This window comes from Oryx dammah, unplaced genomic scaffold (genome assembly GCF_014754425.2).
Source record: "Oryx dammah isolate SB20612 unplaced genomic scaffold, SCBI_Odam_1.1 HiC_scaffold_2, whole genome shotgun sequence".
Lineage (NCBI taxonomy): Eukaryota > Metazoa > Chordata > Mammalia > Artiodactyla > Bovidae > Oryx > Oryx dammah.
In genome coordinates this window covers 10,474,027-10,492,738 of record NW_024070186.1, presented here as the reverse complement: position 1 = coordinate 10,492,738, position 18,712 = coordinate 10,474,027, and the positions used below count along the sequence as shown (strand labels likewise).

General features: G+C 46.0%; 1 protein-coding gene across 1 annotated transcript in view; it reads left to right on the top strand.

Annotated features, from left to right (window-relative positions):
* LOC120868376 (chloride intracellular channel protein 6-like) overlaps nucleotides 1-9,146 on the top strand; it is a 10,073-nt gene extending 927 nt beyond the window's left edge. Inside the window, 5 exon segments of the mRNA XM_040247178.1 lie at nucleotides 854-979; nucleotides 1,592-1,665; nucleotides 1,668-1,697; nucleotides 3,146-3,327; nucleotides 8,778-9,146. Of these exon segments, the coding sequence (XP_040103112.1) occupies nucleotides 854-979; nucleotides 1,592-1,665; nucleotides 1,668-1,697; nucleotides 3,146-3,327; nucleotides 8,778-8,939 (574 nt within the window). The 3' untranslated portion in view covers nucleotides 8,940-9,146.
* The last annotated feature ends 9,566 nt before the right edge of the window (nucleotides 9,147-18,712 follow it).

Here is an 18,712-nt window from a genome sequence, read left to right as displayed (position 1 = left end):
ACACACAGAGATGGAGACATGCATCCACACAGACATACAGACACAGGAGCGTACACAGACACACACACACACATACACACACAAGATGGAGACACACAGAGACAGACATGCACAGAGGCACACAGAGACACAGACACAGGCACGTGCGTGCACACACACATACATACACACAGAGATGGAGACACACACACACACAGACATACAGACAAAGGTGCATAGACCCAAATACAGACACAAACACAGACACACACATAGACACATTCAGACAGAGACACACAGAGACAGACACGCACAGAGACACACAGGCGTGCGCATGCACACACACACACAGAAATGGAGACGCACATACACACAGACATACACAAACACACAGACACACACACAGACGGAGACACAGAGACAGAAACACACAGGCACACGCATGCACACTCCTAGGAACCATGGGCCCTGTCCCGGGCATGTCCACCCTGGCTCAGGACCCTGGATTGGATCGGGCGTACGTGGGCCACGATGTCATTACAGGATGGGGTCAAAGGTAACCCAGAACAAGTAGGAGGAGGGGAACTGGGAGGAGGCTGCCTGCCCATGACTGGTCAGTCGTGACCCTCTGCGGAGCCTGCCTGAGCCCCCTCCTGGCTGATAACACTGGGGAGGGTTAACTTTTCAGCCCCGTCTCCAGATAAAGGGCCACACTTTCCTTGCTAGTAGAACAGATTGTAAACTCCCAGTTGCCTTTGAAATTCTCAAGGGTGGTTTCTCTTCTACTGGTGTGTGTATGTGTGGATGGCGGGGGGCACATGGTTAAGCCTTGGCAATGATCCCAACCCTGGCACTGCCCTTTCCCCCTGCCCAGGAAGCCCATGGACCTGCAGAATTTGGCTCTCAGCACTAACCCACCTTTCATGACTTTTGACGGTAAAGTCAAGACAGACGTGAATAAGATCGAGGGGTTCTTGGAGGAGAAATTGGCTCCGCCAAGGTGAACCTCGTCAAAACCAGTGCTGGCAACTTGGCTGTCGCTTTCCCCCGTTCACAGACAGTTCTAAAGCTCCTGGCACTGTGTGTTGGTTTCCTGTGGCCATGGCGCTTACCTCCTGAGCTGTACCTGTGGTGTGCCACAGGAAACACAGCGAGATTTGAAGCCCTGAGTCTAGGTGGCTGGGATTTCACTTCTCTGCACCTGCCATTTGGCAATTAGGGTTTGATGGCAGGAAGTGGGGAGGAAGTGGGCCGATGTCACATGGGTGGCCTGTTTCTGCTGGCCCGTTGAGAACGTGTGTTACACGCAGCATCGCAGCAGGCTGGGCCTGCAAGGGAACCCTCTAGTTCATCATCTTTATTTCAGGAGGGAGAGAACAAAGACCAGCAAGGCTAGGGGGCCCTCCGTCCCAGGATGAGAACAGTTCATCCAGTGCTGTACTCCTGGATAGCGTTGCTCCCAACTTTCAAGATGGAAAGATTAGGAAAACATTTAAGGAGCAGTTTTCATTTTTATATGTGCTCAGAGAAAGTAATTTCTTCCCTTTCCGCTTTGTATTCTCCTAACTCAAACACTGCTGATCTGCGATACTCTCACTTTGAACTTTTCAAGGTACCCTAAGCTGGGGACCCAGCACCCTGAATCTAACTCTGCTGGAAATGATGTGTTTGCCAAGTTCTCAGCATTTATAAAAACACCAAGAAGGATGCAAATGAGAGTGAGTCTGTTTTCTCCATGGACCTCCCTTCCACCTCTGGTGTGGCTTCTTATAAGATGTGGGGAATTCTGACTCACTGCACGGTGGGGATGGAGAAGGCAATGGCACCCCACTCCAGTACTCTTGCCTGGAAAATCCCATGGACAGAGGAACCTGGTAGGCTGCAGTCCATGGGGTTGCTAGGAATTGGACATGACTGAGAGACTTCACTTTCACTTTTCACTTTCATGCACTGGAGAAGGAAATGGCAACCCACTCCAGTGTTCTTGCCTGGAGAATCCCAGGGATGGGGGAGCCTGGTGGGCTGCCATCTATGGGGTCGCACAGAGTCGGACACGACTGAAGCGACTTAGCAGCAGCAGCAGCAGCAGAAGCACAGCAGGGAGGGACCTGTGTATAGAAATAAGAAAAAGTACCTCCCACTCAGAGCCTGCACGTGGGTTTCAGAGACTGAGTGCTTTTCTAGAGATTATCCAAAGAAAGGACATTTTTAGGAGAAAATCATCACCACCAGTGATTCCTTGCTCTCCCATGGAATTCAGGGTGAATAAACCTTCTATTGGTGCTCCCTTCATTATGTGATTTCCACAAAGATTTTTTTAAATTTTTAATTAAAAAAAAATGTTTTGGTCACATTGTGTGGCATGTGGGATCTAAGTTCCCTGACCCTGCATTGGAAATGCGAAGTCTTTTTTAGTTTATTTATTTTTAGTTGGAATATAATTGCTTTACCATATTATGTTGGTTTTTGCCATACATCAACATGAATCAGCCATAGGTATACACCCATCCCCTCCCTCTTGAGCCTCCCTCCCACCTCCCACCCCATCCCACCTGGAAAGCACAGAGTCTTAACCATTCAGTTCAGTTCAGTCGCTCAGTTGCATCTGACTCTTTGCGACCCCATGGGCTGCAGAACGCCAGGCCTCCCTGTCCATCACTAATTCCCGGAGTTTACCTAAACCCATGTGCATTGAGTCGGTGATGCCCACAATGAAAGTTTCTCCATATAGATTTTTGAATAAATGAATAAGTTCTAGAAGCAGCAGTGTTGTGTAGACAGCAGAATTATTTTCTAAGGAGAAGTGAATCTTTTATTTAGATCTCGTAAACCCACCTGTCTCCTTCCTGACTCTCTTAACACTCACTGGCCATATCTCAGGAGGGAAGGGACAAATTCCTTTTTTTTTTTTTTTTGCTATCTAGAGAGAGGAGGGCAGGAGGAGAGGGGGATGACAGAGGATGAGATGGTTGGATGGCATCATCAACCCAATGGACATGAGTTTGAGCAAGCTCTGGGAGATGGTGAAGGACAGGGAAGCCTGGCGTGCTGCAGTCTATGGGGTCGTAAAGAGTCAGACACGACTGAGCGACTGAACAATGACAAAGACAGAGGAGACGTGGACTTCCATGGCCCATCGTAGTTGTTTTCTGCCTTCCCATTTTAGTTTATGAAAGGAACCTATTAAAGGCCCTGAAGAAGCTGGATAGTTATCTGAACAGACCCCTGCCTGATGAGATAGATGTCTACAGCACTGAGGAAGCTGCTGTTTCTGGAAGGAAGTTCCTGGATGGCAATGAGCTCACGCTGGCTGACTGCAACCTCTTACCCAAGCTCCACATTATTAAGGTTTGTCCTTCCTCGTACCTCGGGTGCTGAATACATGAATGGGGCTTTATTTCATTTTGTTTTGACTTGTGTGTGTGTGTGTGTGTGTGTGTGTGTGTTTTGCCAAGACAATCTAAAACAGGGTCTCCTGAATTGAAAAGTCTAGCTAGTTTCTGTTTGTGGCAGCCAAGCCCCAAGTTTGAGATCTGTGGATGCTATTCTCAGATGTTCCTTGGAGGTTCTCGTCAAGCATCTGAGAGCTTGGCTCTCATCCCACCATCTTCACAGCTTCTCTTTTCCAGTCTTAACCCCCACAGCCTAAAGACAAGCTACGTGAAAACAACTTGAGGGAAGACATTGATTATAGCTGGTGTTTTACACTCCAGACTGGGAGATGGTGTTTGGAATCTGCGAGGATTAAAATGTGAACTCAGGAAATTCCCTGGTGGTGGTCCAGTGGTTGGGACTCAGCACTTTTGCCGGGGTGGCCTGGGTTCAATCCCTGGGTGGGCAACTAAGATCCTGCAAGCTGAGCAGTGCAGTCCAAACACAAAAGTAGCAACCAAAAAAGCTGAGCCAACCTTGGAAATAAAAAATGAACTCAGTCAGTTGTTGGTGATGGGAAGAGTAAGCCTAACCCTGGGATAAGGGAAGAGGTTGGCTCTTAATATAGACCCCTTACAGCTGGTGAGCAGCTGACAGCTCCTCGGCTGGACCACATGTGACAGCCTGTTTTCCCAGGTGATCGAACATGAAATAAAAGTCACTGGTCATGTATAATTAGGGTTTAAAGATTCCCTAGACCAGTAGTTCTCCAACATTAGTAGGCATAAGAATTGTGCCTACTAATTTAGAAAATGTGCCTGCTAGGGGCTCCAGTCGTCTCTGACTCTTTGTGACCCCAGGGACTACAGCTCCCCAGACTCCTCTGTCCATGGGATTTTCCCAACAAGGTTACTGGAGTGAGTTACCACGCCCTCCTCCAGGGTATCTTCCTGACCCAGGGATTGAATCCGCATATAGTGCAATGCAGATGGCTTCTTTATTGCTGAGCCGCCAGGAAAGCCCTGTTAGAAATGTCAGCCCCTCAATTCAGCCCCTGACGTATATAATCAGAATTTCTGTGGGTGACTCTGAAATTCAGAAGCAGATGACCCCACCCTTGGACTCCTTAGTTACGGCTCCTCTCTGAAGTGCCCCGGTCTGGCTGCCACTCACAGCTGTTAGTTGTTGTATTGTTATCACTGTTGGTGTGCCCCTGGTCCTCAGAGTCCCTAGATTCCCCAGGAAGAAGCCCAACCCTTCTTCAGAGGCATCCTTATTATACAGGTCATACCAGGTCCAGAACTAGGTCTTTGGTATAAGGATAGGGAGATGGGAGAGAAGACATAGGGAAATACAAGTCAAGGACCTTTTGTTCTAATAATGCATTTATTTGGCATTTTAGTTCAGTTCAGTCACTCAGTTGTGTCCAACTCTTTGCGACCCCGTGGTTGCAGCATGCCAGGCTTCTTTGTTTGAGGACAGAGCGTGGAGTGGGCCAAGAGAGGCAGGGACCAGCCCTATGGAGATGAGAGCTCTGTGGAGGCAGAGCTGAAGCTGACACTGTTCAGAGGTGCCATCTGTGTATTCACAGGGCAGCAATGGAGAAACAGACATAGAGAATAGACTTATGGACAAGGGAGAGGGGAGGAGAGGGTGAGATGTATGGAGAGAGTAACATGGAAACTTACATTACTGTATGTAAAATAGCCATTGGGAATTTGCTCAGGAAACTCAAACAGGGGCTCTGTATCAACCAAGAGGAGTGGGATGGGGAGGGAGATGGGAGGGAGGTTCAAAAGGGAGGGGATATATGTATACCTATGACTGGTTCGTGTTGAAGTTTGACAGAAAACAACAAAATTCTATAAAGCAATTATCCTTCAATTAAAAAAATAAGAATACTGGAATGGGTTGTCATTCCTTTTTCTGCAGGATTCTAGGATCACATTAAAAGCCAGAAAACAGTGTTTTAACAGTTAAAGGATTGGGGACTTCCCTGGTGGCCCAGTGGTTAAGAATCCACCTTCCAATGCAGGGGACACAGGTTCAATGCCTGGTTGGGGAACTCAGAGCCCACATGCTTTGGGGCAGCTAAGCCCATGCACTGCAACTAGAGAAGCCTGTGTGCCACAGTGAAGACCCAGCACAGCCAATAGTTAAAGGATTAAAGGAAAGGATGTGTGATGTAAGAACTTTATATCCAAGTAAATTGTTGCTTTTACCTAGACTTCTGGTCTTGATGGAATAAATACTCTGAGCCATTTTGTAAAAATAAAATTTCTATATGATGACATAATAAAAAAGGATAATAAAATAAGAATCCAAGAACAGAGAAGGTGTGTGGTATAAAAGGATTGGTGGTAAATCTGAAACCAGAACTAAAACTCAACAGCAGTAGGAATTATAGCTACAGGACTGAATCAGATGTGCTAAACTTCGATTTTCACACCATTGGAAGGAGGATAATAGATCAGAAACAAAAAGAAGTGTAAGTATACTAATTTCCATGTTTATTATCAGGAGTAAGTAGAGGTCAATCAAAGAATAGTTGATAAATCAAGAAATAAAGAATTCCTATTATTTAAAGTTATATAGGAAACCACTGGACCCACTCCAGTATTCTTGCCTGGGAAACCCCATAACAGAGGAGCCTGGCAGGTCCATGCAGTCACAAAGAGTCAGACACAACTTAGCAACTAAGCAACAACAACCACTGGAATAGTTAAAACAGACCATAAACCTTCCAAACCACCAGAGAGGGAAACATACACATACATAAATGCAAAAATGTTTACAGGAAGTTGGGAAGCAAAGTATTACATTAATAAGATATGATATAAAACAAGTTTACATTTATGAGAGGCACATATGTAATAAATTTACTCAGAATGTTTGGGTAAAGCAAAAGCAGGCAAACGCAAACAAAAGAAAAGCAGGAGTCTCGACCTTAATCTCTAGTAAGATTGAATTCAAGTAAAAGATAATTATTTAAAGGCTCTATGAAAAGATATGTGATCCTGTCTTGCTGCATCATTAGCTCCCAGCTTCCAATATCTGAGAAATAAGGCCTGAAGATCTTCTAATTGGTGACAGATTCCACACTCATGTTGTCCAAACATCCCAGGAGCCAATATAATGGGAAATACTGTCCTTCCAAGTATTATTGTTCAGTTCCTCAGTAGTGCCCGACTCTTTGGGACCCCATGGACTGCAGCATGCCAGGCCTCCCTGTCCATCACCATCTCCTGGAGTTTACTCAAACTCATGTCCATTGAGTAGGTGATGCCATCTAGCCATCTCATCCTCTGTTGTCCCCTTCTCCTCCTGCTTTGAATCTTTCCCAGCATCAGGGTCTTGTCCAATGAGTCAGCTCTTTGCATCACTTGGCCAAAGTATTGGAACTTTAGCATCAGTCCTCTCAATGAATATTCAGGATTGATTTCCTTTAGGATTGCCTGGTTGAATCTCCTTGCAGTCCAAGGGACTCTCAAGAGTCTTCTCCAACACCACAGTCCAAAAGCATCAGTTCTTTGGCACTAAGCTTTCTTTACAGTCCAACTCTCACATCCATACATGACTTATGGAAAAGCCATAGCTTTGACTATATGCACATTTGTTGGTAAAGTGATGTCTCTGCTTTTTAATAAGCTGTCTAGGTTTGTCATAGCTTTCCAAGTATTTGTACCCCCAAATTTGTATCCAAGTTAGACCCAAGTCCTAACTCCCAATATCTCAAAACTGACCTTATTTGGAAATAGAGTTTTTGCAGATGTAATTAGTTAAGATGAGATCATGTTAATTGATTAGAAGCAGTATAATGGGCCCCTAATCCAACATGACAGATGTTCTTATAAAAGGGAATTTGGGTCCAGAGACACCAACACAGGGAAAGTGCCAGGTGGAAACTGGAGCTGTGCTCCCATGAGCCAGAGACAGGGAGAGACCTGGAATGGATCCTTCCTTGGAGGCTTCAGAGGGAGCTCAGCCCTGCTGACACCATGATCTTGGACTCTGGGCCTCCAGGAGTGTGGGAGAAGACATTTCTGTTGTTTCAAGCCACCCACGGTTGTAGTACTTTGTTAAGGCAACCCCAGGGAACTCATATCATCTGCAAGAGGATACACCCTCCTTTGTGGTGAATTCCCAGTGACACCCTCCAGCCAGAGGAGACATCTCACACCACTGTGTTTTCATGATATCCATTCTCAGCTACCCCATCCATAAGTAAGTAAGTAAGTGAAGTCGCTTAGTCGTGTCTGACTCTTTGCGACCCCATGGACTGTAGCCCACCAGGCTCCTCCGTCCATGGGATTCTCCAGGCAAGAATACTGGAGTGGGTTGCTATTTCCTTCTCCAGGGGATCTTCCTGACTCAGGGATCGAACCCAGGTCTCCCACATTGTAGGCAGATGCTTTAACCTCTAAGCCACCTGGGAAAACATCCACTGTTTCCTTGAGAATAAGGACTTTTCAGTTCATGAATCTGCCCTCTGCACATGGTAGACCCACAGTGAAATGATCCTTTCAGGGGCAGAATGATGGAAATCCACAGGTGTAACATACCCAGGTACTTGGGGTTTCAGGAGGTGAGGCTCAGCAAATAGGAAAAAGAGGACACTTCAAAGTGATCCTGGCACAATCTAAACTGAAGATCCATCCTGAACCTTTGAAAATGAAAGTGTTAGTCACTTGGTTGTGTCCAAATCTGTGGATCCCATGGATTGTCTCCGCTGCTCATGGGATTCTCTAGGCAATAATACTGGAGTGAGTTATCATGTCCTTCTCCAGGGGATCTTCCTGACCCCTGGAGATCTCCAGGGATCAAACCTAGGTCTCCTGAATTGCAGGCAGACTGTTTACCATCTGAGCCATCTGAATCTTTAGGCACCAAATAACCCAGCAGCAGAACACAAGGAGAGAAAACTACTAGAAAGACAAAGAGAAATCCACGAGGTTACAGAGCAAGCTCAGGGCTTCCCTGGTGGCTCAGATGGTAAAGAATCTGCACAGGAGATTCAGGTTCAATCCTTGGGTCAGGAAGATCCCCTGGAGAAGGAAATAGCGGCCCACTCCAGTATTATTGCCAGGGAAATCTCACAGACAGAGGAGCCTGGTGGGCTACAGTCCATGGGGTCACAAAAGAGCTGGACACTACTGAGCAACTAGACAATAGAGCAAATTCATGCCAGTGGGTCACAAGGACTGTCTGTGATGAATGGGTGGGCATGGTTGTGTAGCACTCTGTTTTGAGTCCCATGCTCAGTATGCCCCCTGAAAACTCATATCGCAACTTGGGCAGCTTGAACGGCTGTAGGACATTGGAACTTGAGAAAGAATATATTACACGCCTCAGAAGAATGGATTGTCTGATGTAACTGCCTACGTTTGTGGGTTTTCCCTTTCTGACTGTTTCCTCTTCATTTTCAGATCGTGGCCAAGAGATACAAAGATTTTGAATTTCCTTCTGAAATGACTGGCATCTGGAGGTACTTGAACAATGTGTATGCTTGGGATGAATACACAAACACATGTCCCGCTGACCAGGAGATTGAACACGCATATTCAGATGTTGCCAAAAGAATGAAGTGAAGCCAGACTATTTTCTGTCTCCTTTCTCAGCTGTGTGAGCTAGACTATGGAAAGAGTGTCTCCTTTGCCTTTCCCTCCCAGTAACCATCCTTTGCAAAATAATGCTCATACTTTAGCAATGTGGACACCATAGCATGATCCACTCAACAGGAAATTATTCCTAGCCTTGTAATTTGTCAGCTCACTAGCATATCTGAATAATACCAGTTGTTATACACTCCAATTGTCTGGTTTATGTTCATTTATATCTTTGGCATTTCGGGACCTTGTAATCCATGCTATTTAGGGCATGAGTTTTGCAGTTTAAGTTTCAAACTTAACTTATTATTAACCTCCTTTATTTTATAAAAAGTGTGTTTTTTCTGTGATAGTTTTCATAATCATGCATAGTCTTCTGCTCTAAAATGGTAGTTTAACTTTTTAAAAACAAAATTATTTTTATAATTACAAAGTGATACTTGCTTGTTTTAATATTTGAAACAAAGCCAGAAGGTATAAAAAAGAAAGACAAAAGTCACCTAGAATTTCACTACACTTAGATAACTGCTGATAACGTGTTGGTGAGTATCTTCCAAGTCTTCAGACTCTTTCACACATATGCATTCAAACCACATATAATTTCCTGCCTCTGTGGTATTGTGTTAGATTATTTTCAAGGACTGGTGAAGGGACCACTCCCCCCTCCCCCAACCCCCCGCCTTGGTAATACCTTGTTGGTCAGCCCTAGAGGACTTAAAACAAAAAGATTTGGCACCACAGAGCTCAAGAAGGTGCTTGTAGCCAAGTTTCAGAGGGATGGAGAACTTCAGGGGCCACAGAGACGCAGGGAACTGCAAAGACCAGCAGGACCGGAAGCTGTGGGAGGGCCCCAGCACGACCGGAAGCTGTGTTCCTGCCTCCATGATGCCTCTGCCCCTGGTCCCAGGGAAAGCCCAGAGGAGAGTGCCTCTCTGTGTTTCTCCTTCTGGCTTCCTTTCAGGGGCCTTCTCTTGCTCCCTCCCTCTCAGACACCACGCCTGCAGGAGGACTCTGAACGTCATCTGTGTTGCAGAAACTCCCTGCCTCCTGTTGCCACGTAGACCAAGCACATCTTGATTCTTCAGATGGCGTCACACCCGCCTCTTCCGCCATGGTGTCGTGTTGGGCTAGCCCGACTCTTGCCATTTCTCTGCCCTCTCTAGCGTCATTTTGAGGTCAGGCGGGGAAAATCCAGGGAGATTAAATTCCTGGTGACTCTTCCTGGGCAATTCTGGTAAATAGGCAAGCTGGGGAGGAAGTGGAAAGCAGTGAGTCAAAAGAGTATTCTGGTTCATCTGCCTTCCCCTCCCCTACTCCTGAGCCAGTCTCGCAGCAGCAGCTGTGTGTGGGGGCTGGGTTCCTACTCAAGGCTTGGAGGACAGAATGGGAGACTCCTGCCACGCTCATCTAGACTCCCAGGGTTCCAGTGTCATCAGCCAGGTGGTGTTCTTTTGACATTGGCACACACCTTCCAGAAAACTTGCTTGTGGAGTTGGAGGCAGCATGTGATTGATGTTAAAAATTCGTTAGGAAAAAAGTATACACCTGGTCACCCAGCGATTCATTTGGAAAAAAAGGAAGATGCGTTAACATTCTGAGATTTCTGGGATTTAGAAAAAGATGTCTGCTGAGGAAAAGACTCTGATGCTGGGAGAGATTGGGGGCAGGAGGAGAAGGGGACGGCCGAGGATGAGCTGGCTGGATGGCATCACGGACTCGATGGACGTGAGTCTGGGTGAACTCCGGGAGATGGTGATGGACAGGGAGGCCTGGCGTGCTGTGATATTCATGGGGTCGCAAAGAGTCGGACACGACTGAGCGGCTGAACTGAACTGAACTGAACTGCAGAGGAACAAAGCCCTTCAAAGGGTGGCCACTTTCTCTTTCCTCGTACTGGATGCTATGGTTTAACCAGGGGCAGCCAAACCCCAGCCTTCCACTTGCTTAGTTAGCCATTTATTTTAAGAAGTTGTGTCTGGCATGTGTCGCCGTGATTCGTGTTTCATATCAGTTTAGGGGTCAGATTCCAAAGATGAGTTTTACCATGTTACATTTAAACTTAGTAAATGAATTGACTACCTTAGTGCCAAGTTTGTATTTTTAGAGGTTAAAGCAATCTACGTAAACCCTTTGTGCCAAACAAATTAATTGCATTATGAAAACATTTATCTGGAGCCAATATCTTTAATTTTTCTTTATTTTACTTTGCATCTTCCACTGAGACTGTGTGTGTGTGTGTGTGTGTGTGTGTGTGTGTCGCTTCACTCGATCCTTTGCCTGATGGGAAAAGATGGGGAGTAAGTCACAGGATGTGATTTTCCCCAGGACACACACCACTAACGTGACCCTGACCCACATCATTCTAGGGATAACCCTACATTACACTTTTCTTTAAAATAAAAAGGTAGGATGGGATTTCCCTGTTGGTCCAGTGGTTAAGAGTCTGCCTTCCAATAGAGGGGACACCGGTTTGATCCTTGGTTGGGAAGCTAAGATCCCACAAGTTGCCAGGCAACTAGACCCACTCACCACAACTAGTGAACCTGAGTGACACAACTGTAGACGCCCATGCACCTCAACAAGGACACAGCACAGCCAAAGTAATAATAATAAAATGGAATAGGAGTCAATACTTACAGAACTTTAGAAGGGGGAACCCCCACCGAGAAAGTGAATGGAAATGGGTTTTCTTTAAAATGATGAGAGTGGGACTTCCCTGGTGGCCCAGTGATTAACATTCTGCGCTTTCACTGCAGGGAGTGCAGGTTCCATCCCTGGTTGGGGAACTGGCATCCCACAGGCAGTTCGGTCAAAGAAATAATAATAGTAAAATTGCAAGAGCAACTTTGAACTAGAAATTAGTGCGGTTGTTCAGTCACTAAGTCATGTCTGAATCTATGACCCCACAGAATGCAGCACGCCAGGCTCCCCTGTCCCTCAGCTCCCAGAGCTTGCCCAAGCTTATGTCTACTGAGTTGATGATGCCATCCAACCATCTCATCCTCTGTCATTCCCTCCTTCTCCTGCCTCAGTCTTTCCCAACATCAGGGTCTTTTCCAATGAGTCAGGTCTTCGAATCAAGTGGCCAAAATATTGGAGCTTCAGCATCAGTCCTTCCAATGAATGTTCAGGGTTGACTTCCTTTAGGATTGACTGGTTATCAGTAGTTAAATTAGAAATTATCTGTATTAGAATTGTGACCCATAAAGACATTTTAACGGAGCATTAAAGAGGTCTGGAAAAATACAAGTGACCTGTCCTTGCCCAGCTGGCTGAAATACAGGCCTTGCAGATGGCTCCATTTTTAAAAATAAATTTATTTATTTTAATTGGGGGTTAATTACTTTACAGTATTGTATTGGTTTTGCCATACATCAATATGAATCTGCCACAGATATACACGTGTTCCCCATCCTGAACCCCCCTTCCTCCTCCCTCCTCGTACCATCCCTCTGGGTCGTCCCAGTGCACCAGCCCCAAGCATGCAGTATCATGCATCAAACCTGGACCAGCAATTTGTTTCATATATGATATTATACATGTTTCAATGCTATTCTCCCAAATCATCCCACCTTCTCTCTCCCACAGAGTCCAAAAGACTGTTCTATACATCTGTGTCTCTTTTGCTGTCTCACATACAGGGTTATTGTTACCACCTTTCTAAATTCCATATATATGCATTAGTATACTGTATTGGTGTTTTTCTTTCTGGCTTTCTTCACTCTGTACAATAGGCTCCAGTTTCATCCACCTCATTAGAACTGATTCAAATTTATTCTTTTTAATGGATGAGTAATACTCCATTGTGTATATGTACCACAGGTTTCTTATCCATTCATCTGCTGATGGACATCTAGGTTGATTCCATGTCCTGGCTATTATAAACAGTGCTGCGATGAACACTTGGGTACACATGTCTCTTTCAATTCTGGTTTCCTTGGTGTGTATGCCCAGCAGTGGGATTGCTGGGTCATAAGACAATTCTATTTCCAGTTTTTTAAGGAATCTCCACACTGTTCTCCATAGTGGCTGCACTAGTTTGCATTCCCACCAACAGTGTAAGAGGGTTCCCTTTTCTCCACACCCTCTCCAGCATTTATTGCTTGTAGACTTTTGGATCGCTGCCATTCTGACTGGCATGAAATGGTACCTCATTGTGGTTTTGATTTGCATTTCTCTGATAATGAGTGATGTTGAGCATCTTTTCATGTGTTTGTTAGCCATCTGTATGTCTTCTTTGGAGAAATGTCTATTTAGTTCTTTGGCCCATTTTTTGATTGGGTCGTTTATTTTTCAGGAATTGAGCTGCAGGAGTTGCTTGTATATTTTTGAGGTTAGTTGTTTGTCCATTGCTTCATTTGCTATTATTTTCTCCCATTCTGAAGGTTGTCTTTTCACCTTGTTTATAGTTTCCTTTGTTGTGCAGAAGCTTTTAAGTTTAATTGGGTCTCATTTGTTTATTTTTGCTTTTATTTCCAATATTCTGGGAGGTGGGTCATAGAGGATCCTGCTGTGATTTATGTCGGAGAGTGTTTTGCCTATGTTCTCCTCTAGGCGTTTTATAGTTTCTGGTCTTCCGTTTAGATCTTTAATCCGTTTCCATTTTGAAGTGTAGTTGTAGGAAATCTGGTTCCTGGCACTCTCCCCTCTCAGGGACCCCACCCCCACACAACCTTCGCAGGCCCCTCTAAAGCTGTTCAGGTGCAGGCAGGTGAGGAATATTCCAGGGTTGTTCGCCTGCCTTAAAGTCTTCTCCAGGCGTGTTTTTTTTTTTTAAAAAAAAAAAATGCATTCGTTCTTCCAAACATACCATATGTGTGTGTTAGTTGCTCAGTCATGTCCAATTCTGTGACCCCATGGACTATAGGCTGCCAGGCTCCTCTGTCCATGGAATTCTCCAGGCAAGAATACTGGAGTGGGTTGCAATTCCCTTCTCCAGGGGATCTTCCCTACCCAAGGGTCAAACGCAGGTCTTCTGCATCGGAGGCAGACACTTTACCATCTGAGTCACCAGGGATGCAAATACAAGTCGTGAGAACAGCCCTCCTTTGAGGGTAATCCTGGGAAGGTTCTTGGGCTAAGGAGGTTCTGTTCTTGCTTTTAGTTCCCCTAGAGGCTGGACCGTTCAGAAAAAATCAGCTTTACTTCTGAACACAGAATCTCCAAGTGTAGGCTGAAAAAGAATATGAGTGCCACAAAGATGTACTTTCTGAGCATGGTTCAGCAAACAGGGATGCAACGATAGCATTTAGCCCAGGAATGAACCTTCTGAGACTAGAGGTCTCAACAGGTTACCTGTGAACTATGGTACTATCCCCAGAAATTGAGTGTATGCCCAAGCTCTGACAGACAGACACAAATGCACGTTCTACATACATGCACACTCAGGTACATACACACTCAGATACATTCACACACACTGACAGCATGGTCACAGAACTCTTTCACGCATGTTCAACTGTTAGCAGAAGCACTGACTGAAACCGCCCACCTCAGCCAGGTACCACAGTAACCATCTGCTTGAGGTATTTTATCACAGGAGGTCCTGGTGAGGAACACAGAAACCACCACCAATCAGAAGAATTCAGGCAAGGTCCTGGTGAGGAACACAGAAACCACCACCAATCAGAAGAATTCAGGCAAGGTCAAAAGGAGACACCACATGTCTGACCACCTCCCAGAATCCTTCTCACTGGCGTCCATCTCGGCTGAACAATGTGTGCACCACGAGGAAGGACTCTGAGTCAGAATGATTGGCCAAAGACAACCCGGAAACTAATCCTATCACCATAAAGTCCAAGACTGTGAGCCGTGTGGCAGAGCAGTTTTCCTGGGTCCCCCATCCTGCTGCTCTCCCCTGGAGCACCCCTTCCCAATAAAATCTCGTGCTTAGTCAGCACATGTGTTCTCTTTGGACAATTCATTTCTGAGTGTTAGACTCAGAAATGCAAACGAGAGCCCACTCTCCATCCTGCAACACAAACACACTAACACATTCACACACATCCCCATAGACACACACAAGCATACTCATTCAATACAGTCACACACACTCACCCACTCATGTACCCAGATATGTGCACGTGCACACACACACAACCTATAAGGTGAGGTCCAGGCTCCTTCCTTTCCTCCTTCAATCACTGACCAGAAACACACTCTTGGCAACATTCTACCCATTTCTCCTTCCCCACCTCCAGTGGTTCACTATCAGGCTTTGGAAGAAAAAAAAAAATCTTTTACAGTTAAGAGAACCAAGGTGTGCATCATCCTAAGAACATGTTACCCAAAACCCTGGCTACTTAAGGTGGATCAGAGGATGTTTGTTCATGTTATAGTCCTGAATTCTTTCTGGAAGCCCACGAAACTGACACAAAAACTGAGTTTAGCTGCAGCTAGCACTTCCCTGGTAGCTCAGACTGTAAAGAATCTGCCTGCAATGCAGGAGACCTGGGTTTGATCCCTGGGTTGGAATGATCCCCTGGAGAAGGGAATGACTACCCACTCTAATATTCTGGCCTGGAGAATTCCATGGACAGAGGAGCCTGACAGGCTACAATCCATGGGGTCACAAAGAGTCAGACATGACAGCGAATTTCACACACACAAAATGCCCGGGGTTGGGGTTTGTGGCCTTGGGGAGAGGCCCAGAGCCCAGACCTGCTGCTGAGCCCTGGACAGTGTTGTCCGATCCGGCTGTTTCTGGTCGTGTGCACGTGTGCTAAGTCGGTTCAGTTGTGTCCAACTTTGTGCGACCCTAGGACTGCAGCTTGCCAGGCTCCTCTGTCTGTGGAATTCTCCAGGCAAAGATACTGGAGTGGGTTGCCATGCTCTCCTCCAGGGAATCTTCCCAACCCTGGGATCAAACCTGCATCTCTTACGTCTCCTGCGTTGGCAGGCAGGTTCTTTACCACTCGCGCCACCTGGGAAGCCCTGTTTCTGGTCATACCATATGCCAAAGTATTTGAAAGGTACATAGGAGTCTCTGAAACACTTGTACATAATTTCCCTACAGTGTGGACTATACTTAAAAGAAGCAAAAGAATCACACAAGTTATTCTACCAAGGTTATTTGCTTCTTGTTTTTTAAACCTTTGACAAGGCGGAGGTGTAGAGGCCTGTTTGTGGGGTTCCTTTTCCTACTGATCTTGGGCTCTCTCAAGATTGGAGCCAAGAGGAGAGAGAAATGGATTAGGGAGGCGCCTAGAATTCTAGGAGAGACAGAGCAGCAGGATCTGTCTTGCCTCCATCATAATTGTTCAACTTTTATTTGTTTGCAGCTCATTGGTCCCAAAAGAGAGTGCTGTTTGAAAGAAAATCTTAGGGTTATTTGGTGGTGGTTCAGGTGTTGAGCAGGCCATTTTGGTGCATATTTTGGCAAATTTTTTTTTTCTGACTAAAGCAAGGGAAAAAAGAATTTGTTGTATCGGGTGTGATACCAGAATACACAAAATTTAAAAAGAAGTAAGAAAAAATATGTCTTGCATTTATAAACTGTGCAGTGATAATGATAAAATAGAACAGCTCCAGAAAGATGCCTAAGAACACGTGTAATAGGAACCAAATGGGTGAGTGGGCAAAGTGCACACTTTTTCCAGGTTCCTGACGCGATGCTACCACGAATGATGTAAGAGAGTGACCAAGCGCATTTGGGTAGCACTTTACAAAGCCTGGCCAGTTTGTGGTTCCATAGGTCACGGGTGTGCATCGGAAATTGAGGGGGATATGGTGACCACAGCGAGGTGGCTTCCATCTTGCCTCATGGTCCTTGAGGGGCCTTACTGCCTTCTCCTCCAGGTGGCGCTAGTGGTAAAGAACCCACCTGCCAACAGAGGAGACAAAGGAGATGTGAGCTCAATTCCTGGATTGGGAAAATCCTTTGGAGGAGGGCATGGCAACCCACTCCAGTATTCTTGCCTGGAGAATTCCATGGACAGAGGAGTCTGGCGGGCTATAGTCCATAGGGTCGCAAAGAGTCTGACACGACTGAAGAGACTTAGCATGCACACACACACTCTCATGAGTGGGGCATGCTGGCCACCATGGAGACGTTGTTCTGTCAACTCTGGGGGCCTTGTACCATCTGGATAGAGCGAGACGTTCCAGTCAGAGAATCAGAAGCTGGGCGGTAGCAATGAATGGATGGGAATGGGAAGCAGAGGGGAGTGGTTAATGTTTCTCTGCCTAAAGTTTCTCATCTGAAAACTAAGTGGTGGTCTTGGCTGGTGGGTTTCAACCTTGACTGCATTTTAGAATCAACTGAGTAGCCTTGATTATTATAAATGCCCAAAGCATGCTTCAGATCAACCGAATCAGAATCTCTGGGTTTGGGCTTGGACATTGGTGTTTTCAAAACTCTCTTGGGAAGATTCTCTTATGCAACAGGGGTTAACAGTCAAGGGTCAGATGCTCTCTGCAGTTATTTTTAGCATTAATTGTCAATGTTTGGGTCCTGGGTTACACAGTCCTGGGGGGTGGGTGGTGAGGGGGAGAAGAAATGGAGGGGGTTGTCCATACTCAATAGAGTAGTGTACGCTCTACACTCAGGGCAGTTGGCTGAGCCAGCCACACGAAAAGTGAAACTGAAAGTTGTCCAGTGGTGTCCCCGTGGACTATACAATCCATGGAATTCTCCAGGCCAGAATACTGGAGTGGGTAGCTTTTCTCTTCTCCAGGGGATCCTCCCAACCCAGAAATTGAACCCAGGTATCCTGCATTGCAGGTGGATTCTTTACCAGCTGAGCTACAAGGGAAGCCCAGTGTACTATTCACCCAGTGGTTAAATGGTGACCTCTCCAAACTGGTCCACTAGGGTCTCAGAACTCGAACTTACTTGGAAATAGATTCCCTAGAGATGTAATTACTTACATTATGATGAGGTCATATTGGATTAGGAAGGGCCCTAAAACCAAAGTTCCTAATGTTATTTTAAGAGGAGAAGATGATGCAGAGACATGCACAAAGGGAAGAGGCCATGTGAAGATGGAGGAAGATGCTGTAGAGGGTTTGCAACAAGCTGGGGGACATCAAAGATGGCTGGAGACCCCCAGAAGCCAGAAGAGGCAAGGAGGTGTCTCCTCATAAAACCTTCAGAGGGAGCATGGCTCTGCCCACACCTTGATCTCAGATTTTCAGCCTCCAGAGCAGTAAGAGTAAATTTCCATCTGCTCTTCTAAGTCACCCACTCAGCAGTACTCTGACTGCAGCCACAGGAAACCTATCCACCTTGTGAGTTTTGGATCTCAGAATGGCTGAGCCATGTTGTCATGGCTTAGCGACTCTAGAGCTGATGGCACAGCTAAGCAGAGAGGCAGTTGGGCTTCTCAGCAGAGCTGATGTCACTCTCCCAGCCGAGGGAGTAAGCCAGGTACAGACAGTGCAGTGCAGTTCAGCTGTTCAGTTGTGTCCAGCTCTTTGCGACCCCATGGGCTGCAGCACTCCAGGCTTCTCTGTCCATCACCAACTCCTGGAGCTTGCTCACACTCATGTCCATCGAGTCAATGATGCCACCCAATCTCAGCTTCTGTCGTCCCCTTCTCCTTTGGCCTTCAGTTTTTTCCAGGGTCTTTTCCAATGAGTCACCTCTTTGCATCATAGGGCCAAAGTATTGGAGCTTCAGCTTCAGCATCAGTCCTTCCAATGAATATTCAGGACTGATTCCCTTTAGGATTCACTGGTTTGCTCTTCTTGCAGTCCAAGGGACTCTCAAGAGTCTTCTCCAACACCACAATTCAAAAGCATCAATTCTTTGGCGC